The sequence below is a fragment of the Hordeum vulgare genome, chromosome 1H (genome assembly GCF_904849725.1).
Source record: "Hordeum vulgare subsp. vulgare chromosome 1H, MorexV3_pseudomolecules_assembly, whole genome shotgun sequence".
NCBI classification, from domain to species: Eukaryota; Viridiplantae; Streptophyta; class Magnoliopsida; order Poales; family Poaceae; genus Hordeum; species Hordeum vulgare.
This window is the reverse complement of record NC_058518.1, coordinates 460406095-460432159: the sequence shown is the minus strand read 5'-3', so window position 1 is coordinate 460432159 and position 26065 is coordinate 460406095. Positions and strand designations below refer to the sequence as shown.

Sequence of the window (26065 nt, the reverse complement as noted above, 5' to 3'; positions counted from 1 at the left end):
ATCGACTTGATTCTTGGTATGGATTGGTTGGCCATGAACAAGGCATCAATTGATTGTGAAGCTAAAGAAGTGAAGCTTACCCACTCTTCGGAGGATGTGATTATATTCGCGGCGCGCGATGATACAATCCGTTTGTTCTCCTTGAATGAAAAGGGCGAGATCAATCCTATTGAGCAAGTTCCAGTAGTCTGCGAATATCAAGATGTGTTTCCCGAAGAGCTGCCAAGCATGCCTCCGCACCGTGAAGTTGAGTTCGTCATTGAGCTTGAGCCAGACATAGAGCCAGTGTGCAAACGGCCGTACAAGTTGGGTCCATAAGAGTTGAAGGAACTCAAGAAGCAACTCGATGAGCAAGAGCGTTTGGGTTTGATCAGACCAAGCTCGTCTCCGTGGGGATGTGGTGTTCTATTTGTCAAGAATAAGGATGGTTCGGACCGGCTGTGTGTCGATTACCGCCCATTGTACAAGAAGACAATCAAGAACAAATATCCACTTTCGAACATAACTGAGTTGTTCGAACAGTTGAAAGGTGCTAAAGTATTCTCCAAGCTTGATCTCAGAATGGGCTATCATCAAATTCGCATTCGCGAGGAAGACATTCCGAAGACGGCATTCAGGACTAGTTTTGGCTCGTATGAGTATACGGTCATGTCTTTTGGTCTGGCTAATGCTCCTCCGACTTTTTGTCGATTGATGAACTATATTTTCTCACCATACAAGAATGAATTTGTCTTGCTCTATCTCGATGACATTCTGATCTTTTCTGAGGATGAGGAAGAACATGAGAGACATCTCAGGTTGGTGCTTGATAAACTGAGAGAATACAAGCTGTATGCCAAGTTTTCCAAGTGCGAGTTCTGGCTGAAAGAAGTGGTTTATCTTGGGCATATTATCTCTGCCGAGGGCATTAAGGTTGACCCGACTAAGGTTCAAGCCATTGTTGAATGGGAACCTGCGCAGAATGTGAAGCAGCTTCGAAGCTTTCTCCGGCTTGCCGGATATTGCAGAAGATTCGTTGAGAACTTCTCCAAAATCGCCAAGCCGCTCTCTAGTCTTCTTCAGAAGGGTGTCAAGTATGTTTGGTCTCCAGAGTGTCAACTGGCTTTCGATACACTCAAAGAGAAGCTTATCTCCACTCCGGTATTGGCCCCTCCAGATGATTCCAAGCCGTACCAGGTCTTTTGCGATGCTTCTCTCCAGGGTCTCGGTGCAGTCTTGATGCAAGATAGGAAGGTGGTTGCTTATACCTCCAGGCAGCTGAAGCCTACGGAGAAGAACTATCCTGTGCACGATCTCGAGCTAGCAGCTGTTGTGCACGCCTTGATGACTTGGAGACATCTCTTGTTGGAACGTAAGGTTGAAGTTTTCACCGATCACAAGAGTCTCAAGTATATCTTCACTCAGCCTAACTTGAATCTTCGGCAAACACGTTGGGTGGAAATGCTCCAGGATTTTAATACGAGTGTTGAGTACACGCCAGGCAAGGCAAATGTTGTGGCAGATGCATTGAGCAGGAAGGCATATTGCAACAGTCTGATTCTGCAACCTCTCCAGCCGGGTCTTTCTGAGTCTTTCAGGAAGCTCAATCTTCAGCTTGTTCCTCAGGGTTTTCTTGCGAACCTTCAGATCTCTCCTACCTTGGAAGATCAGGTCAGAGCAGCTCAGCTACTTGACGCTATGGTGAAAAAGGTCAAGATTGGCGTGGCAAAGAGTCTCCCTAAGTATAAGTGTTTCACCGTTGATGCCAGGGACACATTGTTTTTTGAGGATCGCCTTGTCGTCCCGAAAGGTGATCTCAGGAAGGTGATCATGGAAGAGGCTCATAACTCTCTGCTCTCTATTCATCCTGGAAGCTCCATAATGTACCATGACTTGAAGCACACTTTCTGGTGGACTCGTATGAAACGTGAAATTGCACAATTCGTAAACGAGTGTGATGTATGTCGAAGGGTGAAAGCAGAACATCAAAGACCAGCGGGCCTCTTGCAGCCTTTGTCGATCCCGAGTGGAAGTTTGATCACATTGAGATGGACTTCGTCACCGGGTTTCCGAAGTCCAAGAAGGGCAATGATGCTATCTTCGTCGTCATCGAAAAATTGAGTGAAGTAGCGCATTTCCTTCTAGTCAAGGAGTCCATTTCAGTAGCTCAGTTGGCAAAGTTGTATACCTCCAGGATTGTCTCTTTGCATGGCGTACCTATGATGATCTCGTCAGATCGCGGAAGTATCTTCACTTCCAAGTTCTGGGACTCCTTTCAGTCTGCTATGGGCACGAAGATCCGCTTCAGCACAGCGTTCCATCCTCAGACTAGTGGTCAAGTGGAGAGAGTGAATCAAGTTCTTGAGGACATGCTGAGAGCCTGTGTTATCTCTTTTGGCATGAAGTGGGAAGATTGTCTGCCTTTCGCGGAGTTCTCGTATAACAATAGTTATCAAGCTAGTTCTGGCAAGGCTCCGTTTGAAATTCTCTACGGCAGGAAGTGTCGTACTCCGCTCAACTTGTCCCAGACAGGCGAGCGTCAGATCCTTGGCAATGATATGATAGAAGAAGCTGAGGAGATGTGTTGGATCATTCGCGACAACCTTAGAGCAGCTCAGTCCCGTCAGAAGAGCTATTACGATAGCAAGCACTGTGACATGTCGTATGAGCTTGATGATTTTGTCTATCTCAAGGTGTCGCCTATGAAGGGTATGCAGCGCTTTGGCATCAAAGGCAAGCTTGCGCCTCGTTTCGTTGGCCCGTTCAGAGTGGTTGGCAAGAGGGGCGACCTTGCGTACCATCTCGAGCTGCCGTCAACCTTTGCAAATGTCCATGATGTGTTCCATGTTTCTCAGCTTCGGAGGTGTTTCAAGACCCCCGAGCGCACTGTGCATCTTCAAGATATCGACCTTCAGCCTGACCTTTCTTATCGTGAGCATCCAGTTGCGGTTCTCGAGGCGACTGAGCGCAAGACCCGTAACAAGACTGTCAAGTTTCTCAAAGTGCAGTGGTCTCACCATTCCGATAAAGAGGCTACGTGGGAACGCGAGGACCACCTCCGTTCCGAATTTCCCGATTTCTTTCAGTCTTAGATCTCAAGGGCGAGATCTTCCTTGTAGTGTGGGAGAATTTGTAGTGCCCCAAGTGTAAAGCTTTCCCTTTTTGTAACCTTCCATGTGGGACCACCTTGGCATTGTCATGAGAGCTATCTATGCATGTATGATTTCATGTGTCACCTTGTATTCTTCTTTTGCATGCATGCATCCATGCCATACTTTATGATTCTATGTCATGTTATGATTGCATGTGATCTTGCTAGGTGTGATTTTGTGATCTTGTTATTTCATGTGTTGATGCACATGTGATGATGTGGTGTGAAGTAGTGGAGTGTGGTGCTTGGCATTATTTTCAAACCCCCCTTGTTAGATTCAAACCTTTTCTCTCTTTTATTCCCAAGCTCAAAATTTCACTTGCTCTTTACCTGGTTTTAAAATGTCCTCTGTTTATTGAATATTGTGGGTATTATGTTGTGCAAGATTTGGTGTTTTGTTAGGTGTTCTAAAGGTGCAATAAATCACAAAACAGTTATTATAATTGCTGTTTTGTATTTATTTAATTGCGCCATAAAATTCCTTTTGCATTTTATTTAAATAGGTTATGTATTTTCTCATCCAGGGGCATTTTTGTTTTGATTTAATATTCAGTAGTTAGTCCTGTGGGCCTTTTCCTTTCTTTGTAAATATCCTAATTAGATAATAGCACCAGGTTTTTTTTTTCTGTTTGTTGCTCTGGTGGGCTTCCTCCCACTCAGAGAGGCCCAACAGCTCCTCTCCCTCGCAGAAGCAGCCCACCCCGCGGCCTCCTTCCCTCCCTGACGCCGTCTCCCTCCTTCCCTCGCTTTCCGTCAGTACCTGAGAGAGAGAGAGAGTTGCCGCCGTGTGCAGCAACGTCGAGGGGACCCCCTATTTAATCTCGGCGTCCGTGCCTCCCTCTCCTAGGGTTCCTCTTCCTCCTCAGCCGCCGCCGCCACCTCTCCCCATCTCCATCTCTTCTTCTCCCTTCTCCTCTGGTAAGTACAGTAGGTAGCCAGAGCAGTCTCCGCCGTCGATCGCCGTCCCCTCGTCGCCCTCCGGTGCCGCGACCATGTCCAGGAGCATGGGGGACTCCCCCGCGTTCCATTTTTGCCCTCGGTGAGGTCGAGGAGCCTCCTCACCGACGGCAAGGACGACGTCTTCGCCGCGGACCCGAAGCCCTTCTTCCTGCTGCCTCGTACTACTTCCAGGAGATCCCCGTCACTGTTCTTCTTCCTCTCCATCGCCTCGTCACCCGTTGGGTCCTCTCCTTCCTTCCCCAAGGTGACGAATGCCTTCCCCTTCCTTCTTCCTCCCTTGTTCGCCCTAGATCCGAGGTAGAGTCATCGTGTTCCTCTCGGGTGCTGTTCGTTAGAGCCCATCAATTTGTGTGCGTGCATCTTCTCGGTCAGATGTGGTGTGTAGTGTTGTAGCAGTAGCAGGGCAGCTCTCCCCTTCGTGTTGCAACGTCATGGTGCAGGGGCTCGCATCCGGTAGCGCAGCGCAGCAGCAACCCCGGCGAACTCCCTGTCGCTGGTGTTTCTCTGTAGTCAGAGAAGGGCTTCTGGCTAGCTTACCTTGTTTCAGACCCCTGATCTGCCAAGTATCATATCGTAGCGCAGTGGTAACAGCAGGTGGTTGTTTTCGAGAGGGTGTGGGTTCGAATCCCAGCTTGCCCCCCTTTTTAATTCCTGCTTCTTGGCATAGTGGCATGCAATAGCTGCAATTGCTCTATAACCTGTTCTTTCCCTTGTTGCTGTTGACCTAGAGGCTGTAGTAGAGTGGTAATGCTGTTGGGTGAGTTAGCAGGGGATCCAGGGTTCGAATCCCTCCCCTATCCCTTTTTTTATGTTTTGTTGCAATTCAGATATGTTGCTATGGTTGCTTGCAAAGTTGCTGCACATGCTTGGTCTTTTGTGGGTATTCTTATTCACTCACTTCAGCTTGTGTAGCCTAGAATATTTTGGTGATGGTCATATATGTGATGTGTGTGTAGGTGTTGCACACACATGTGGTGATGCTAGTGTATGTATCCATGTGTGCGTTTGTATCATATGCTTGTGTTGGTCATCTTTGTTTTGCCATCATGTGTAGGTGGTATGGATGCCACTAGAGGATGTGCATATGAGTGGGTGTGTGTGTGAAGAGATGATGTGTGTGTAGGTGATGCACACACATGTGGAACCTAGTAAGTGCATGTAAATGAAGCTTGCATAATACTTGCTTGGTAGTTTTCCCCTTATGTTGTTCTTGGGGTTTTAGAGCTTATGATGAGATTGTGGTGTGATATGTAGGTGGTAAAACAGCCCCATTTGCAACTTGTGCACCTCCTCATGTTAAATATGAGAGAGGGCATGATGTGTGTGTGTGGGGGGGGGGATATAGTGAGAGAAGTGTTGGTGGAGTTGATGTGCATGACACAAGCATGGGGTTCAAACCCCCATGTCACTTTGTCATTGTGCACATGAGCTCAACCTTTGTAGTTGTTGTCTTAGTAGGAACTACATGAAATGATGCACTAATTACTAGGCATGATTTGGAGTAGTTTCCTCTTCCTTAATTTGTGGTCACTTGTTCCAAGTAAGTGCCCACATATTATAGATGATTTTGGGGTAGAATCTCCCAAGGAATCCGGTGGTGAAGTTAGTCTTGCCATTGGGATACTTTATGGAGTTGACATATTCAGATTTGTTGCAAGTTTGATCTTGGTTTCCAAGGAATATGTGGAGCCCAAGGGCAAGAGTTTTTGTGTGATAGTAGTAGGAGTTTTGCTCTTCACCATAGTGGTGTCATCTATCACTTGGTGTCATTTGTGTGCAAACCATGCCTAGACAAAGTGGGCATGGGGCTGAAAAGGTCCAGCTTAGTGAAATCTGAAATTTCACTAAGTCTGGGATTCTGGAAACATTTTCTTCTCTTATAGATGAGGATGTGCTGGTCATTGTGTTGAGAACTAGCCTTATCTCACTTCTAGGATTTTGGACCTGATAAGTTTGTGAAGCTCCCTGTAAAATTTCAAATCATTTGGAGTCCAGTAGGTTGTGTTTTGATTGCTGTCAAAAAGCTTCAGAACAAAGACAGAAACTCAGGTGCAGGAATTTTCACAAGTCCCTGAGATCTGAGGATTTTGGGAAAGTTTGTGGCCTTGTATCTTCTAGAGTTTAATTCCTTTTGCTGTGATTCTTGCTGGTGCTTGTAGTGTTCTTGGTTGGCAACAGCCACATATATTATTTGTCATGTTTGGAGGCCTGTAGCTATGTTGCATGTAGCTCCCAAAGAGCTAAGATGCAGATTGTGGCAGATTATGTAGTATAGTCATTTTGATCAATGTGTGTGCTTAGCTGATGTTGTGGTGTTCTTCCTTGATCCAATCCATTCATGTTGGGTTGTTATATGTCTTGGCAACCTGGGAATACCAGATTTGTGCCAATTGTGGGTGTGGTGTTGATTCTTCCACGTAGAGCTTCATATCTTGTTTCGTTGATTCCCGTTGATCCGTAGCTCCGTTTGCAATGTTCTTTATATGGTTTTGCATCGTTTTCACGAGCCGCATATGTTCATGCCATCCTCATGCATGTAAAAATAGCTTAGTGTATAGTTCTGTCCAGAAAACTTGCAGTAGTTTATTTTGCTTGTGCTAGTGATAGAAATAGTGGTGCATGCTCAATTTTCATCTCATGCATCATGTGATTGTTGCATCTTGTGGTGCTGCTGTTCATTGGCTGTTATTCTTATGTTGGGTAGCACCGGGATCGGAGAACGAATACGTGGAGTCAGGAGAGTACGTGCAGGACGAACCAGAACCATTCCAAGCTGAGGATATCACAGGCAAGATGATATGACCTTGATTCCATCTCTAGACTTGTTATGCTAGTTTCGTTTCCATGTCATGTTGCTCGCTGCCTACCACTGAATTAAATTTCCTCTTTAAATGCGACGAGCCCATTACACTGATCCCTTCCCAGCATAACTTGTATGGCTAAGTAGGCTTAGCTCAGATACTAATGTTAGCATTGCTAGATGCAGGTGCTTTGACGCAAGTGATAAGATGAGATTGATATCATTATCTTAAATTCTGTTATTTTAATTAATGCACCTATATACTGCGTAGATGACGGGGGGCCTAGCCTTTTCTCGGGTGCTTTGTTCCGTTATTGCCGCCTTAGTTACCGGTTACCGGTGTTCGATTCCATAATGATCGCTCCTAACACGTTCGGGGTTGTTACGGGGACCCCCTCGATAAATCGCATAGTGCTAAGGCTTGTCCGGCAGGACCCAACTTTGGTGTTAATTTGCTAATCACTTAATAATAAACTGCATAGGGAATAGCTACCCCGAGGATTTTAATCAACAACCCGGGCCAGTGCTCCTCATGAGTGTTGGTCCAAACTAGAGCACCGTGCGGGGCCATCCCGGGGCAACTCGGGAGATTTCTCTGGCCACCGTACGCTTCGCTTATCCGGCGTGTCCCGAGACTGAGATATGCGGCTCTTATTGGGGTCGTCGACATGTCGGGAGGTCCTGCTAGCCTTGCCTTACCTTAGCGATATATCTTGCGTATAGGAATCCCAGTGAAGCTTTGGTTTCCCCCAGAGTTGAGGTTTTCCTCTAAGGAATCCGACGAGATCACGAGGTTCGTGATAGAGGATGCCTTTGCGGCATGTGTACGTTTGTGATGGACTAGTTGGAGCACCCCTGCAGGGTTTAATCTTTCGGAAAGCCGTGCCCGCGGTTATGTGGCAACTTGGAATATTTTGTTAACATCCGGTATTAGAGAACTTAAATATAAGCTAATAAAATTGCCAACTGTGTGTGTAACCGTGACTGTCCCTTCGAAGATCTCTCTTCGATCGGGAACATGGTGGGGTTATGGATGCCGTAGGTAGGTGTTCAGGATCACTTAGTGATCAAGTAAACCCGACCGCTAGTGTAGACCACCTTCACTTTTACTTTGCGTAAGTTAGTCACTTAATCAAGCTTAGGATGCTGCAGCCTTATACACTTCACCCTTACCCTACCTAATAACATGACTAGTTCTGGCACCAAGGTCTTAGATTGCTGAGTCCCCGTGGCTCACGGATTCCTCCGAAACTCCCAGCAGGTACAGGTACCCCAGAGACAGATGATCCCGACGGCACCCAGCTGGCGTGGCAATACGACGAGGAGACAGACCGCCTCTATGTGAACTATCCAGAGGACTGAGGCGTGGTCGTGATTGTGGGCCTGCAGGCAGGGTAGCATAGCATTTCCATGTTTTGTAGTCCGTAGCGGAACTACCTTGATTGTATCTGTGATGTACTCTGAGTTATTAATAAGAAGACAGTTGAATCCTGAATTGTCTACTTGTATTATTATTTGTGCTATATTACTTGCTTGCGAAACGCTTAGATGCGCTTCTTTCCTATTCGGGGGCCTCGACCCCCAGATCGGAAAGGACCGCATCTTGGTCGTTACACAGAGGTACGGCCGCGGAGGCGGGTGGGTTGAGATCGACAACAGTGGTGGTTGAGGTTAGCCGCGGCGGCGAGTGTTGTGGCAGCGGCCTGGACACACGCCAGGGTGGACCAGGATCGACACGATGCGCTCAAGCGCCGCAACGGGAGCAGTGAGCGGGTGAGAGGTACGGTCGCGAAGGCGGGTGGGTTGAGATCGGCAGCGGTGGCGGTTGAGGTCGGCCGCGGTGGCGAGTGGTGTGTGTTGGAAATATGCCCTAGAGGCAATAATAAAATGGTTGTTATCATATTTCCTTGTTCATGATAATCGTCTATCGTTCATGCTATAATTGTATTGATAGGAAACAGTAATACATGTGTGAATGAATAGATCACAATGTGTCCCTAGCAAGCCTCTAGTTGGCTAGCTCGTTAGTCAATAGATGATCATGGTTTCCTGATCATGGACATTGGATGTCATTGATAACGAGATCACATCATTGGGAGAATGATGTGGTGGACAAGACCCAATCCTAAGCCTAGCACTAGATCGTATTGTTCGTATGCTAATGCTTTTCTAATGTCAAGTATCTTTTCCTTCGACCGTGAGATTGTGCAACTCCCGGATACCGTAGGAGTGCTTTGGGTGTATCAAACGTCACAACGTAACTGGGTGACTATAAAGGTGCACTACGGGTACCTCCGAAAGTGTCTGTTGGGTTGGCACGAATCGAGATCGGGATTTGTCACTCCGTGTGACGGAGAGGTATCTCTGGGCCCACTCGGTAGAACATCATCATGAGCTCAATGTGACTAAGGAGTTAGTCACACGATGACATGCTACGGAACGAGTAAAGAGACTTACCGGTAACGAGATTGAACAAGGTATAGGTATACCGACGATCGAATCTCGGGCAAGTTCTATACCGACAGACAAAGGGAATCGTATACGGGATTGATTGAATCCTTGACATCGTGGTTCATCCGATGAGATCATCGTGGAGCTAGTGGGAGCCACCATGGGTATCCAGACCCCGCTGATGGTTATTGGCCAGAGAGGTGTCTCGGTCATGTCTGCGTGTCTCCCGAACCCGTAGGGTCTACACACTTAAGGTTCGATGACGCTAGGGTTATAGGGAATTGTTATACGAGATTACCGAAAGTTGTTTGGAGTCCCGGATGAGATCCCGGACGTCACGAGGAGCTCCGGAATGGTCCGGAGGTAAAGATTGATATATACGACGGATGGTTTCGGACACCGGAAGTGTTTCGGGCATCACCGGTAACGTACTGGGACCACCGGGACCACCGGAGGTGGTCCCGAGGGACCACCGAAGGGGGGTGACGACCCCGGGAGGCTAGATGGGCTAAGTGGGGAAGGGAACCAGCCCCTAAGTGGGCTGGTGCGCCCCCCACCCAGCCCATGTGCACCAGAAAAAAGGGGAAGGGGGGAACCCTAACTAAGGTGGGCCTTAGGCCCACCAGAGGGGTGCGCCACCCCTCCCCCTTGCCCTGGCCGCCACCCCTCTCCCATCTAAGGGCTGCCGCACCCCTTAGGGGTGGGAACCCTAAGGGCTGCGCCCCCTCCCTCTTCCCCTATATATAGATGAGGTTCGGGGCTGTTTGAGACACGGTTGAATCTCTCTCTCTCGGCGCAGCCCTGCTCCTCTCCCTCCTCTTCTCTGCCGGCGCTTGGCGAAGCCCTGCCGGGAGACCTCGTCTCTCCACCAACACCACGCCGTCATGTTGCTGGTCTTTTTCCCCAACCTCTTCCTCCTCCTTGCTGGATCAAGGTGCGGGAGACGTCACCGGGCTGCACGTGTGTTGAACGCGGAGGTGCCGTTGTTCGGCACTAGATCGGAATCGCTGCGAGTACGATTCCATCAACCGCGTTCTAGCAACGCTTCCGCTTAGCGATCTTCAAAGGTACGAAGATGCTCTTACCCCTCTCTCGTTGCTGGTCTCTCCATAGGAAGATCTGAATAAGCGTAGGAAAATTTTGAATTTATGCTACGTTCACCAACAGTGGTATCAGAGCCAGGTTTTCTATGCGTAGATTCTATGCACGAGTAGAACACAAAAGTTGTGGGCGATGGTTTGTCAATTTGCTTGCCGTTACTTGTCTTATTCTTTTCCGGCGGTATTGTGGGATGAAGCGGCCCGGACCGACCTTACACGTACGCTTACGTGAGACTGGTTCCACCGACAGACATGCACATCGTGCATAAAGGTGGCTAGCGGGTGTCTGTCTCTCCTACTCTAGTCGGATTGGATTTGATGAAAAGGGTCCTTATGAAGGGTAAATAGCTTTGGCATATCATCGTTGTGGCTGTCACGTAGGTAAGAAGGCGTTCTTGCTAGAAACCCAAATCAACCACGTAAAACTTGCAACAACAATTAGAGGACGTCTAACTTGTTTTTGCAGGGTTTGACATGTGATGTGATATGGCCAAAGTTGTGATGTTGCATGTATGATGTATGAGATGATCATGTTATTGTAATAGGTTTCACGACTTGCATGTCGATGAGTATGACAACCGGCAGGAGCCATAGGAGTTGTCTTAATTTATTGTATGAGATGCAACGCCTTGTGCTTACTATTTTACTTCATTGCTAACGGTTAGCCATAGTAGTAGTGATAGTAGTAGTTGGCGTGACGACTTCACGGAGACACGATGATGGAGATCATGGTGTCACGCCGGTGACGATGATGATCATGCGATGCCTGAAGATGGAGATCGAAAGAGCAAAGATGATAATGGCCATATCATTTCACTATATGATTGCATTGTGATGTTTATCATGTTTTACATCTTATTGCTTAAAACGACGGTAGCATAATAAGATGATCCCTCTTAAAATTTTGAGAACGTATTCCCCTAAGTGTGCACCGTTGCGAAGGTTCGTTGTCTCGAAGCACCACGTGATGATCGGGTGTGATAGATTCTAACGTTCGCATACAACGGGTGTAAGCCAGATTTACACACGCGAAACACCTAGGTTGACTCGATGAGCTTAGCATGTACAGACATGACCTCGAATACAAGAGACCGAAAGGTCGAACATGAGTCGTATGGTTGAATACGATCAGCATGAAGTTGCTCACCATGGTGACTAGTCCGTCTCACGTGATGATCGGACACGGGTTAGTCAACATGGATCATGTACCACTAGATGACTAGAGGGATGTCGATTTAAGTGGGAGTTCATACTTAATTTGATTAAATGAACTTAATTGTCATGAACTTAGTCTAAAAGTTGTCTTTACAAATATTGTAGATGTCCAACGTCAACCTCAACTTCAACGCATTCCTAGAGAAAAACAAGCTGAAAGATGATGGTAGCAACTATGCGGACTGGGTTCGCAACCTGAAGCTCATCCTTGAAGCAGCTAAAAAGGCTTATGTCCTTAATGCGCCACTAGGTGACCCTCCCGCTCCCGCAGCAGCCCAGGACATTCTAAACGTCTGGCAAGCGCGGAGTGATGACTACTCTCTGGTCAGGTGTGGCATGTTATACAGTTTAGAAACGGGGCTCCAAAGACGTTTTGAGCAACACGGGGCATATGAGATGTTCCAAGAGCTGAAGCTAGTTTTTCAAGCTCATGCCCGTGTCGAGAGATATGAAGTCTCCGACAAGTTCTTCAACTGTAAGATGGAGGAGAACAGTTCTGTCACTGAGCACATACTCAAAATGTCTGGGTTACACGGTCGTCTGACTTCACTTGGAGTCGAACTTCCGGATGATGCCATCATTGACAGAATCCTCCAGTCTCTCCCACCAAGCTACAAAGGCTTTGTGCTTAACTACAACATGCAAGGGATGGAGAAAACCATTCCCGAGTTGTACTCGATGCTCAAGTCTGCAGAAGTAGAAATCAAGAAGGAGCATCAAGTGTTGATGGTCAACAAGACCACTAGTTTCAAGAAAGGCAGGGGTAAGAAGAACTTCAAGAAAGACGGCAAAGTTGTTGCCGCGCCCGGTAAGCCAGATGCCGGGAAGAAGAAACAGAACGGACCCAAGCCTGAGACTGAGTGCTTCTACTGCAAGGGAAAAGGTCACTGGAAGCGGAACTGCCCCAAATACTTAGCGGACAAGAAGGCCGGCAACGTTAAAGGTATATGTGATATACATGTTATTGGTGTGTACCTTACCAGCGCTCGTAGTAGCTCCTGGGTATTTGATACCGGTGTTGTTGCTCACATTTGCAACTCAAAGCAGGAACTGCGGAATAAGCGGAGACTGGCCAAGAACGAGGTGACGATGCGCGTCGGGAATGGTTCAAAGGTCGATGTGATCGCCGTCGGCACGCTACCTCTACATCTACCGTCGGGATTAGTTTTAAACCTTAATAATTGTTATTTAGTACCAGCTTTAAGCATGAACATTGTATCAGGGTCTTGCTTAATGCGAGACGGCTACTCATTTAAGTCAGAGAATAATGGTTGTTCTATTTATATGAGTGATATGTTTTATGGTCATGCTCCGCTGGTGAATGGTTTATTCTTGATGAATCTCGATCGTGACGTTACACATATTCATAGTGTAAGTACCAAAAGATGCAAAGTTGATAATGATAGTCCCACATACTTGTGGCACTGCCGCCTTGGTCATATCGGCGTTAAACACATGAAGAAGCTCCATACTGATGGACTATTAGAGTCTCTTGACTTTGAATCATTTGACACATGCGAACCGTGCCTCATGGGCAAGATGACTAAGACTCCATTCTCAGGAATAATGGAGAGAGCAACCGACTTATTGGAAATAATACATACTGATGTGTGTGGTCCAATGAACGTTGAAGCTCGCGGTGGTTATCGTTATGTTCTCACTCTCACCGATGATTTGAGTAGGTATGGGTATATCTACTTGATGAAGCACAAATCTGAGACGTTTGAAAAGTTCAAGGAATTTCAGAGTGAGGTTGAGAATCAACGTGACAGAAAAATTAAATGTCTACGATCCGATCGTGGAGGAGAATATTTGAGTCACGAGTTTGGCACACACCTAAGGAAGTGTGGAATCGTTTCACAACTGACGCCGCCTGGCACACCGCAGCGCAACGGAGTGTCTGAACGTCGTAATCGAACTTTATTAGATATGGTACGATCTATGATGTCTCTCACCGACTTACCGCTATCATTTTGGGGATACGCATTAGAAACTGCAGCATTCACTTTAAATAGGGCACCGTCTAAATCCGTTGAGACGACACCGTATGAACTATGGTTTGGCAAGAAACCTAAGTTGTCGTTTCTTAAAGTTTGGGGCTGCGATGCTTATGTGAAGAAACTTCAACCAGAAAAGCTCGAACCCAAAGCGGAAAAATGCGTATTCATAGGATACCCTAAGGAAACAATTGGGTATACCTTCTATCTTAGATCCGAAGGTAAAACCTTTGTTGCCAAGAACGGATCCTTTCTAGAGAAAGAGTTTCTCTCGAAAGAAGTAAGTGGGAGGAAGGTAGAACTTGATGAGGTAATTACACCCCCTCTCGAACAGGAAAGTAGCGCAACGCAAGAAGTTGTTCCTGTGGTGCCTAGACCGACTGAAGAGGAAGTTAATGATGATGATCATGAAGCTTCGGATCAAGTTACTACTGAACCGCGAAGGTCCACAAGGGTACGCTCCGCACCAGAGTGGTACGGCAACCCTGTGATGGAAATCATGTTGTTAGACAACGGTGAACCTTCGAACTATGAAGAAGCAATGGCGGGCCCATATTCCAACAGATGGCTTGAAGCCATGAAATCCGAGATAGGATCCATGTATGAGAACAAAGTATGGACTTTGGTGGACTTGCCCGATGACCGGCGAGCCATAGAAAATAAATGGATCTTCAAGAAGAAGACTGATGCAAACGGTAATGTAACCGTTTACAAAGCTCGACTTGTCGCAAAGGGTTTTCGACAAATTCAAAGAATTCACTACGAAGAGACTTTCTCTCCCGTAGCGAAGTTGAAATCAGTCCGAATCATGTTAGCAATTGCCGCCTTTTATGATTATGAAATTTGGCAAATGGACGTCAAAACAACGTTCCTTAACGGGAATCTTAAGGAAGAGTTGTATATGATGCAACCAGAAGGTTTTGTCGATCCTAAAGGTGCTAACAAAGTATGCAAGCTCCAGCGCTACATCTATGGGCTGGTGCAAGCATCTCGGAGTTGGAACATTCGCTTTAATGAGGTGATTAAAGCGTTTGGGTTCATACAGGTTTACGGAGAAGCCTGTTTGTACAAGAAAGTGAGTGGGAGCTCTGTAGCTTTCCTCGTAATATATGTGGATGACATATTATTGATGGGGAATGATATAGAGATGTTGGAGAGAATAAAGGCCTATTTGAACAAGAGTTTTTCAATGAAGGACCTTGGAGAAGCTGCATACATATTAGGCATCAAGATCTATAGAGATAGATCGAGACGCCTCATAGGTCTTTCGCAAAGTACATACCTTGACAAGATACTGAAGAAGTTCAATATGGAAAACTCAAAGAAAAGGTTCTTGCCAGTTTTGCAAGGTATGAGATTGAGTAAGACTCAGTCGCCGACCACGGCAGCAGATAGAGAGAAGATGAGTTCTGTCCCCTACGCTTCAGCCGTGGGCTCTCTAATGTATGCCATGTTGTATACCAGACCTGATATAAACCTTGCGATAAGCTTGGTAGGGAGGTACCAAAGTAATCCCGGTGCGGAACACTGGACAGCGGTCAAGAATATCCTTAAGTACCTGAAAAGGTCTAAGGAAATGTTTCTCGTTTATGGAGGTGACGAAGAGCTCGTCGTAAAGGGTTACGTCGATGCTAGCTTCGACACAGATCCGGATGACTCTAAGTCACAAACCGGATACGTATATGTGTTGAATGGTGGGGCAGTGAGCTGGTGCAGCAGCAAGCAAGAAGTCGTGGCAGCATCTACATGTGAAGCGGAGTACATAGCTGCTTCAGAAGCGGCTCATGAAGGAATTTGGATGAAGGAGCTCATCACCGACCTTGGAGTGGTTCCAAGCGCGTCGCGTCCTATGACACTCTTCTGTGATAACACTGGAGCCATTGCCATAGCCAAGGAGCCCAGGTTTCACCGAAAGACGAAGCACATCAAGCGCCGCTACAACTCCATCCAGGACCATGTCCAGAATGGAGTGATAGATATATGTAAAGTACACACGGATCTGAATATTGCAGACCCGTTGACTAAACCTCTTCCACGAGCAAAACATGATCAACACCATAATGCTATGGGTGTTCGATACATCACAATGTAACTAGATTACTGACTCTAGTGCAAGTGGGAGACTGTTGGAAATATGCCCTAGAGGCAATAATAAAATGGTTGTTATCATATTTCCTTGTTCATGATAATCGTCTATCGTTCATGCTATAATTGTATTGATAGGAAACAGTAATACATGTGTGAATGAATAGATCACAATGTGTCCCTAGCAAGCCTCTAGTTGGCTAGCTCGTTAGTCAATAGATGATCATGGTTTCCTGATCATGGACATTGGATGTCATTGATAACGAGATCACATCATTGGGAGAATGATGTGGTGGACAAGACCCAATCCTAAGCCTAGCACTAGATCGTATTGTTCGTATGCTAATGCTTTTCTAATGTCAAGTATCTTTTCCTTCGACCGTGAGATTGTGCAACTCCCGGATACCGTAGGAGTGCTTTGGGTGTATCAAACGTCACAACGTAACTGGGTGACTATAAAGGTGCACTACGGGTACCTCCGAAAGTGTCTGTTGGGTTGGCACGAATCGAGATCGGGATTTGTCACTCCGTGTGACGGAGAGGTATCTCTGGGCCCACTCGGTAGAACATCATCATGAGCTCAATGTGACTAAGGAGTTAGTCACACGATGACGTGCTACGGAACGAGTAAAGAGACTTACCGGTAATGAGATTGAACAAGGTATAGGTATACCGACGATCGAATCTCGGGCAAGTTCTATACCGACAGACAAACGGAATCGTATACGGGATTGATTGAATCCTTGACATCGTGGTTCATCCGATGAGATCATCGTGGAGCTAGTGGGAGCCACCATGGGTATCCAGACCCCGCTGATGGTTATTGGCCAGAGATGGTGTCTCGGTCATGTCTGTGTGTCTCCCGAACCCGTAGGGTCTACACACTTAAGGTTCGATGACGCTAGGGTTATAGGGAATTGTTATACGAGATTACCGAAAGTTGTTTGGAGTCCCGGATGAGATCCCGGACGTCACGAGGAGCTCCGGAATGGTCCGGAGGTAAAGATTGATATATAGGACGGATGGTTTCGGACACCGGAAGTGTTTCGGGCATCACCGGTAACGTACTGGGACCACCGAAGGGGGGTGACGACCCCGGGAGGCTAGATGGGCTAAGTGGGGAAGGGAACCAGCCCCTAAGTGGGCTGGTGCGCCCCCCACCCAGCCCATGTGCACCAGAAAAAAGGGGAAGGGGGGAACCCTAACTAAGGTGGGCCTTAGGCCCACCAGAGGGGTGCGCCACCCCTCCCCCTTGCCCTGGCCGCCACCCCTCTCCCATCTAAGGGCTGCCGCACCCCTTAGGGGTGGGAACCCTAAGGGCTGCGCCCCCTCCCTCTTCCCCTATATATAGATGAGGTTCGGGGCTGTTTGAGACACGGTTGGATCTCTCTCTCTCGGCATAGCCGTGCTCCTCTCCCTCCTCCTCTCTGCCGGCGCTTGGCGAAGCCCTGCCGGGAGACCTCGACTCTCCACCAACACCACGCCGTCGTGTTGCTGGTCTTCTTCCCCAACCTCTTCCTCCTCCTTGCTGGATCAAGGTGCGGGAGACGTCACCGGGCTGCACGTGTGTTGAAAGCGGAGGTGCCGTTGTTCGGCACTAGATCGGAATCGCTGCAAGTACGACTCCATCAACCGCGTTCTAGCAACGCTTCCGCTTAGCGATCTTCAGAGGTACGAAGATGCTCTTACCCCTCTCTCGTTGCTGGTCTCTCCATAGGAAGATCTGAATAAACGTAGGAAAATTTTGAATTTATGCTACGTTCACCAACAGTGTGGCAGCGGCCTGGACACACGCCAGGGTGGCCCAGGGTCGACGGGAGGAGGCGATGCGTATGCGTGTAATTTTTGCAGCGAATCGTTTTTTCCTTTTGCGTTGCAGATAAATGATGGAGCGCGGGTTGAATAACAAAAATTACACGGGCTTTTTTATAAAAATGTCGCGGTGGGTTTTCCGACGAAAGCAATAGCCTCTTTATTATTAGGGGTATAGATTACTTTCCCCTTTTCCGGTAAAGAGGGCTTTCCTACAAACTAAAGGACTCCAAAAGAATTTTTCCTATATAATTTTTATAAAATTCCTTGAAAGAAACGAGGCCTTAATTTTCTAGCAGTTATACTACTCCGATCCAAGATAAAAAAAATAACCCTCAAATTATTTTTAGAAATTAAAGAAAGCATGTTATTCTAAATCGAAGTCAAGTCAAACTCTATAGTGTACTATATTTGTGGCATGTCATATAACCATCTATGTAAGTTCATTAGTTTGTGGCATGGCATCAAGAAAAAGAAAGAGGTAATTACACTAGTGGTGCTTAAACTTGTCCTGAATGTTTAGTTTAGTGCCTAAACTTAAAAAATACATTAAGTTAATTTTTAAAACTTGATACAAACGTACAAATACGATGCTAATCTCATCGTAAACGTAAAGTGAGCCAACGTGGCATCGTATATGGCTGATGTGGCACCGACATGGGATGGGACATGCCACGCTGTGGATAACCAATAATTGTGGTACACAAATATCTTTATGCACGAAAAGAAATATATAGGTATGTCATAAAAATACTATAATGTTCTTGTAATTTTTAGAAGTATTCAGTTATTGTTTAGAAAATATAATTTTAATATACTCCATGAGTGTTTAAAAATGTTTAGTACGTATTCGCTCCGTCCTCAAATTATTGTCGCGATGACAATTTTTTTAAAACCCCCTTGAGTTTATCCCGACACAACCCGCACTCCCCGTCGTTCCCCTCACTCGTCTTCTCTCCTGCGAGCTTCCCAATTCCCCTTTCCTCCACCTCCGCCGATGATAGCTCCCGCCAACTCCGGCGAGTCCCTGCGTTGCTGAACTTTGTCGGCACCCTCTCCTTTCCCTATACCGATTCCACGACATTGATTCACAGCCCCCATCACAAACCCTGGCAACCAGAAGGGAAAGCAGAAGGAGAAATTTTTAATCTTTGCGTCTATGGATGGTGCGACAGTGAGTGGTGGCGGTGGACGAATTCAGGCTTCCTTTATGGACATCCAGAAAGGCCACGACCCTCACGGACACCGACGAACAGGCCACGTCAACTATATACGGTGCGACGTCGGTGCATTTTACGTCTACATATGACATTAGCATCGTATTCGCACACTCATGCGATGTTTTGAAACCACTTCAATGTATTTTTCAGGTTGAGTCATTAAACTGAACATTCGTGACAAGTTGAAGCACCACTAATATATTTACCTCAAGATGAAACCACACGAGAGTTCAACGCTCGCGAGCTCTGTTTATTCGGTAGTACAACAAGTTGCTTGGCAGAAAATCTAGGCAGAGATCATAAAGTCAGCAGCATGCATGGATCTAGTGTTCGATCGCGAAGCATTCCAGCACGTCCTCCCTGCTAGCAGCAGCGGTGTCGTACGCCGCCATGAACTCCCTGAACACGAACTCCCTAAACTTGGGCGGGTTCGCCTCGCTCACCATCTCCTGCGCCGGGCCGATAAGGCAATCCATCTTTGGCATGACGAGGGTGGCCACTGACATCCTCGCCACGGCAGAGTTGGTGAGGGCGCGGTGCTCCACGCTCGCTAGGACACCGTTGGTGACGATTTCCATCTGGTGCCCGAAGTTGATGATGAAGGCGCCGGGGACTGGGCGGACGAGGAGCCACCGCCCGCGGTACCTCGCCTGGAGCCCGGCGACGTCGCCCTGCGAGAGAACGGTGAGGAGGTGGCGGTCGCAGTGCGGGAGCAAGCCCAGCGTGGCGCTCGGGTCCGGGCATGGGGGGTAGTAATTGACGTTCATCTGGGTGTCGCCGCCGCTGAGGTCGCCGGCGAAGAAGCCTGCGTCGAGGCCGAGCCCTTCGGCGATGAGCTGGAGCAGCGTCTGCGCCAGGTCGTTCACCTCCTCGGAGAACTCGGTGAGGGTGGTCCTGAAGCTCTCCGGCTTGCCTGGCCAGTGGCTGACGAGCTCGTCGGAGACCGGGTGGCACCGGAGCTTGAGGTAGTCACGCCAGTAACGCGTCTGGTTCCGGTCGTAGGAGGTGCTGGAAGCGACCCGGAAAGGCTTGCTCTGGTCGTCGGAGCAGTACGGCAGCTTCTCCTCCGCCGGCATCGCGAAAAACTCGGCCGCCGCATCCCGGAACCCCAGTACCACGTCCTCCGCCACACCATGGTTCACCACCTGCAATCACGTTCGCGTGATTGAAAAATTGTACTGTAAGATCGAGTCAGTACTCAGAACAGAGACTCAAACAACGTGCGTACGCATATACTACTAGTAAGAAAGCATGCATGCAGCGTGCGTGCGTACCTGGAAGAAGCCGAACTCCTTGCCGGCCTTGACGATCTCGTCGGCTACGAGGCGGCGGTGTCGAGAGTCGGAGAGAGCTGCACGCTGGAGGTCGACGACCGGGAGCGCGACGTCGGAGGTGGGCGCTTCATCGAGCAAGGCTGCGCGCTTCTCCGGCGGGAAGACGTACTTCTCCGGAACGGAGGCGTGCGCCGGGTTATTGGACAGCAGCTCCATGTCTTCCGACCCCGATCGATCAAATGGAGCTGCCGTATACCTATAGCAGCCCCAGCCCTGGATATATCTAGCTACTGGAGTGAGGAGGTACACGTACCGTGCAAGGTTCTGGCGCCAAGAAGAAAATGATGATCGACGAACGATAGATGACTCTACTTTCAGAGGTTTGAGGCAGGGAGATCCTCTTTCTCCTTTGTTTTTCATCTAGTGGGTGATGGATGTTAACGAGGCGGCCCTGCGAAGCGCGTACGTAACAAATAGGTCTGAATCAGACGTGTGTGCTTCCAAGAGGTTCCGTGAGGGCGTCTGGGATCTACGGTCTAGCTAGTCGGATGGCTGTTGGATCGTACACAAGATCCTGCGTGCAGTCACTGTCGATGTATCTTCGAATCTACTCTGCACACGACAGTGCACGGAAGGAATCTGGACGATGCCCACCTTAACCAGTGCTGACTTGCGAAAATATGCAATCTGACGGATGATTTGATCCATCGTCCAGATTTCGGGTGAAAAATCTGTCTCCCGATAGGACTGCTCGTATGGGGCATTGAGGGCGTGTTTGGTTTCCCGGGTCGCACCCGGCTCGTACCTGGCATGCAAAATCGAGCGTGTTTGGTGGCCTGGACGGCTTTCTCAGCCTGGCCCGACAGATGCAAAAGAGGCCTCCGAGCCAAGCTCGCGGATACGCAGGAATCGGGCGTATCTCGCAGCCAGGCCCGCGCTTGCATCACGTATTTTCCTTCCCCCTTTCTTTCTATCGAGCACACAACCCACCGCTGCCGCTGCCGCCGCCTTTGTCTGAATCCTCTCGCGTGCAGCTCGTCAGACTGGTCCGTCTTCGCCGACGGTCGTCTGTTTCGCCGCCGCCGCCGGTCGGCTGGTTCGCCGCCGCCGCCGCCGCTGGTCGTCTCCCTCCCTCCGATCCCCTTTATCCGTCCCCCGTCCCCCCCCCACCCCTCCCCATCTCTCGCCTCGGAAGCTTCCACGAGCTCTCGGGGAGAGAGATCACAGCCACGTCCCCCCTCCATCCGCCATGGCCCTGTGGCGGCGCAGCTCGTCCTGGCTCACGTCCTGCTCGCGCGCGCCGGCCGGCATCATCGGCGGGAACGAGGCCAAGGTCTCGTCCGAGGTCGCCCCGGAGGACGCCCCCGACCGCTCGTCCTGGCTCACGTCCTGCTCGCGCGCGCCGGCCGGCATCATCGGCGGGAACGAGGCCAAGGTCTCGTCCGAGGTCGCCCCGGAGGACGCCCCCGACCGCCGCCAGGAGGGGAGGTGGTCCCGCCTGCTGCCGGAGCTCGTCGGATCTCGTCACGCCACCGGTTGTCCTGTCCGCCGCCATCGAGTCTCTACCACCGGCATCTCCTCTCGGCTGCAGCGTACCAAACAACATCTGTTCTATCTAACATCTCTCGTGCATCCATATCATACAATCTACCAAACACACATCTTAGCTCATCCTTGCATCAACCCAACCAGGCCATGCTCACCCAGTATCCCTCGTGCAATGCAGGCTAAAGCCACTCACGCAACCAAACACACCCTGAATGATTTGCTCAACTTTACAAGAGGTTGAATGATTTGCCCCGGTGTTATCTTAATGATCAGTGGCCCCGGCCTCACCCGGCTCGTGTATCTTTTACCCCACCCTGCAAGAAACAAAATCTTCTACCCATCTTTTTTCATTGTTTTTGAGATGTCTCACCACTCATGCGGAATGGTGTATCTTCTACCCATGTCGTGAGAACCTGCATTATCGGGTCATATCACCACCGCTATCTCCTAGATATATAGAACGAAAAACTGTTAGACACGCTTTGTTACGTCGTTAATGTCATTAGTTTTCACTAGCAAAAGGTCCGTGCGTTTGCAACGGAGTTTTTTTCGTAATTTTCAATGAAGATGACCATATTTTACCGCATCACTGAGATACACTAGTGAAAACTAATGACATCAGTGCTGACTTACGAAAATATGCAATCTGACGGATGATTTGGTCCATCACTAGTAGAAAACAGGGCATTGAGCCAACCACATTGGACCCGGATTGGATATAAACCGGTTCTAAAGGGCATGTCCGCTGGGCCCCCTCCCTGCAGCAAATGGCCGCAAGGCCTTTAAGACCGGTTTGTAACACAAACCGGTCCTAAAGGGTTTTGGACCGTTTGCTGCAGGGAGGGGGGCCCAGTGGACAGACCCTTTAGAACCGGTTTGTATCACAAACCGGTGCTAAAGTTTTTCTCATTTTTGCAGCAACTGCGGGGCCCCGCTGTCAGACCCTTTAGCACCGGTTTTTAACACAAACCGGTCCTAAAGCCCTCCCCTATATTCCACTCCGAGCTCAGCTCCATTTTTTCCAGCTCGAGCTCAACTCCATTTTTGCTCTCTCCTTCCTCTTGGGAGCTCTAATCCATCCCCATTTTTCTCCACCATTTGTCAAGATTGTTGGCACCCATCGGACCTACAGTTAGCATCAACATTCCCTCTTCCGGCATTGCAAGTTTTGCTCGTTTTCTTGCTCATTTCATTTTTGTTGTGCTAGCTAGGTGTTTGATGAAATGCCTAAGCTAGAGAGAGTTCATCATTTGTTATGTATACATATGCAATTTGAGCTCAAATTTAATTATGATTTGTGGTTTTTTTAGTGTCGCGCGCCTTGTCCCCTTCCTCACCGCCGTCGATCACCCCGTCACCGACACAACCTTGGTGAGCCTATTGTTTTTATTTACCAAAACAAATTTTGATTTGTATGATTTACATATTTACTTGTATATAATTTTCTTATTGTGTAAGATTTTTTTTATATGTATAGCGCCATGGTTTTGATATCCGTCCCCGTTGGCCCCTCGTTCAGTCTATGATTCGGATGTGGTATATTATCTTTTATAACTACATATTTTCATTTCCTAATTATATGACAATTAATTACGCCGACCAACTTGACATAGATATTTTTTTCTAGGAGGTAGTGGAACCGGAAATGCCAATCGACCCTATTGTTGAGAAGTTACACTTAGTTGAACAAGAAAATGTTGGCCTGAAAGAAAGATTGAAAAAAATTGAAGAAAGGTTGGAAAAAACTGAAAGAGAGAAGATGACCTTGGAAAAGGTTCTTGCCGGTGTCGTCGATGGTCACAAGAGCGAGATGGACGCAATGCGCCTGAAGATTAGAAAGATTAGAAAATATGCAATTAGTAAAGAGGCTTGGTATCATTATGCCGTCGGGTCAATTGTTACCTTTGTTGCGATTTTGATCGCATTTATTGTTGTTTTTAAATGCATTAATTAGAGAGAGTTTTTATGGTTGGTTTCAGTGTGTATTTTTATGAGAACTATATATGTATGGTCACTACGCTACTTTGGTTTTAACGTGTGTATTAATTAATTAATTTAGTCATGATGATTTAGCATAATGGTTTTTGATAAATTTATATAATGCAGATGAACCGGCAATGGATGTACAGTGATCGACGTCGTCCCGAATTCCTTAATGGCATGCATAGTTTTCTCAATGTGGCTGAGAAAAACAGGCAGAATGGATTTATTTTTTGTCCATGTAAAAAATGCCAGAATAAGAGGAATTTCCCTAACTCAAGAACCATACACACCCACCTGTTGCAAGAAGGCTTCATGCCCAGTTATTTTTGTTGGAGCAAGCACGGAGAAAGAGGGGTTGTAATGGAAGACAATGAAGAAGAAGAGGATAATGATAACTATCCTATGTTCGGTGAACACGGTGATACTAAAATGGGGGAAGACGAGCCTGAACTTGAGGGCATTGTTGATGAGTCTGATGATGATCTTCGTCAGGTCATTCGTGAAGAACAGATAAACTGCGGAAGTGAAAACGAGAGGTTGAAGTTGGAGCGCATGTTAGAAGATCACAAAAAATTGTTGTACCCAAATTGCGAAGATGGCCAAAAAAAGCTGGGCACCACCCTGGAATTGCTGCAATGGAAGGCAGAGAATGGAATATCTGACAAGGGATTTGAAAAGCTGCTGAAAATAATGAAGAAGATGCTTCAAAGAGATAACGTGCTGCCCTGCAGTACGTACGAAGCAAAGAAGGTTGTCTGCCCTCTAGGATTGGAAGTGCATAAGATACATGCATGCATCAATGACTGCATCCTCTACCGCGGTCAGCACGAGAATTTAAATGCCTGCCCGGTATGCAGTGCATTTCGGTATAAGATCAGGCGAGATGACCCTGGTGATGTTGAGGGCGACGATCGCCCCAGGAAGAGGGTTCCTGCCAAGGTGATGTGGCATGCTCCTATAATACCACGGTTGAAACGTTTGTTCCGAAACAAAGAGCATGCCAAGTTGCTGCGATGGCACAAAGAAGACCGTAAGGAAGACGATATGCTGAGACAACCCGCTGATGGGTCGCAGTGGAGAAACATCGACGATAAGTATGAGGACTTTGCACGTGACCCAAGAAACTTAAGGTTTGGTCTAAGTACAGATGGCCTGAATCCGTTTGGGGAGCAGAGTAGCAGTCATAGCACCTGGCCCGTGACTCTATGTATCTATAACCTTCCTCCTTGGTTATGCATGAAGCGTAAGTTCATTATGATGCCAGTGCTTATCCCAGGCCCGTCGCAACCCGGCAACAACATTGATGTGTACCTGAGGCCACTAGTTGATGAACTTTTAGAGTTGTGGGCTGACGAAGGTGTACGTGTGTGGGACGAGTACAAACAGGAGGAATTTGACCTACGAGGGTTGCTGTTTGTAACCATCAATGATTGGCCCGCTCTTAGTAACATCTCAGGACAGTCAAACAAGGGATACAGCGCATGCACACACTGTTTAGGCGAGACTGAAAGTATACATATAGGCAAGAATGTGTACCCGGGGCATCGTCAATTTCTTCCAGACAGGCATCCCGTAAGAAAGAAAGGAAAGCATTTCAAAGGCGAGGCAGATACATGGAGGAAGCCAACCCTCCCTAAAGGTACTGATATATATGACATGGTCAAAGATATAAAAGTAATCTTTGGTAAGGGTCCTGGCGCACAATCTGTTCTAAATGACGCCGACAACCACGTAGCCATGTGGAAGAAGAAATCTATATTCTAGGAACTACCCTATTGGAAATTCCTAGAGGTTCGCTCTGCGATCGACGTGATGCACGTGACGAAAAATATTTGCGTGAACCTGCTAAACTTATTGGGCGTGCATGGGAAGAAGTCGAGAGATACACCAAAAGCACGGCTGCACCACCAACGTATGCACAAACGAGACGACCTGATGAATCCAGAGAATTTCAAAGGTCCGGCCAGCTACGCTCTTACCAAGGAAGAGAAGGAGATCTTTTTCCAAGTCCTGAGCAGTATCAAGGTCCCGTCTGGCTACTCGTCGAACATAAAAGGAATACTAAACCTGGAAGAGAAAAAGTTCCAAAACCTAAAGTCTCATGACTGCCACGTGATCATGACCCAGTTACTTCCGATTGCATTGAGGGGGCTTCTGCCAGAAAACGTGCGAGTACCCATTGTGAAGCTATGTGCATTCCTCAACGCAATTTCTCAGAAGGCAATCGATCCAGCAACTCTACCAAGTTTACAGAAGGACGTGGTCCAATGTCTTGTCAGCTTCGAGTTGGTGTTCCCACCAACCTTCTTCAATATTATGACGCACCTCATAGTTCACCTAGTCCGAGAGATTTCCGTTCTCGATCCTGTATTCTTACACAATATGTTCCCCTTTGAGAGGTTCACGGGAGTCTTGAAGAATTATGTTAAAAACCGTGCTAGGCCAGAAGGAAGCATGGTCAAGGGCTATGGAACAGAGGAGGTCATTGAG

The 26065-nt window shown here is 47.8% G+C and overlaps 1 protein-coding gene across 1 annotated transcript; it reads right to left on the bottom strand.

Annotated features, from left to right (window-relative positions):
* Positions 1–18979: 18979 nt before the first annotated feature.
* On the bottom strand, positions 18980–20478 carry LOC123414797 (2'-deoxymugineic-acid 2'-dioxygenase-like). Its single transcript, XM_045106681.1, has 2 exons — positions 20045–20478; positions 18980–19915 (listed from the first exon to the last, which is right to left on the bottom strand). The coding sequence occupies exons 1-2, from the start codon at positions 20462–20464 to the stop codon at positions 19094–19096; spliced, it is 1242 nt and encodes a 413-aa protein (XP_044962616.1). The 5' UTR covers positions 20465–20478; the 3' UTR covers positions 18980–19093.
* Between the last annotated feature and the right edge of the window lie 5587 nt (positions 20479–26065).

Excerpts from the sequence above, each read along its gene's own strand:
- LOC123414797 (XM_045106681.1), bottom strand. The coding sequence starts at position 20,464 with ATGAAAAACAAAGGAGAAAGAGGATCTCCCTGCCTCAAACCTCTGAAA. Across the intron at positions 19,916-20,044 it reads AGGAGTTCGGCTTCTTCCAG|GTGGTGAACCATGGTGTGGC; the intron begins GTACGCACGCAC and ends ACGTGATTGCAG.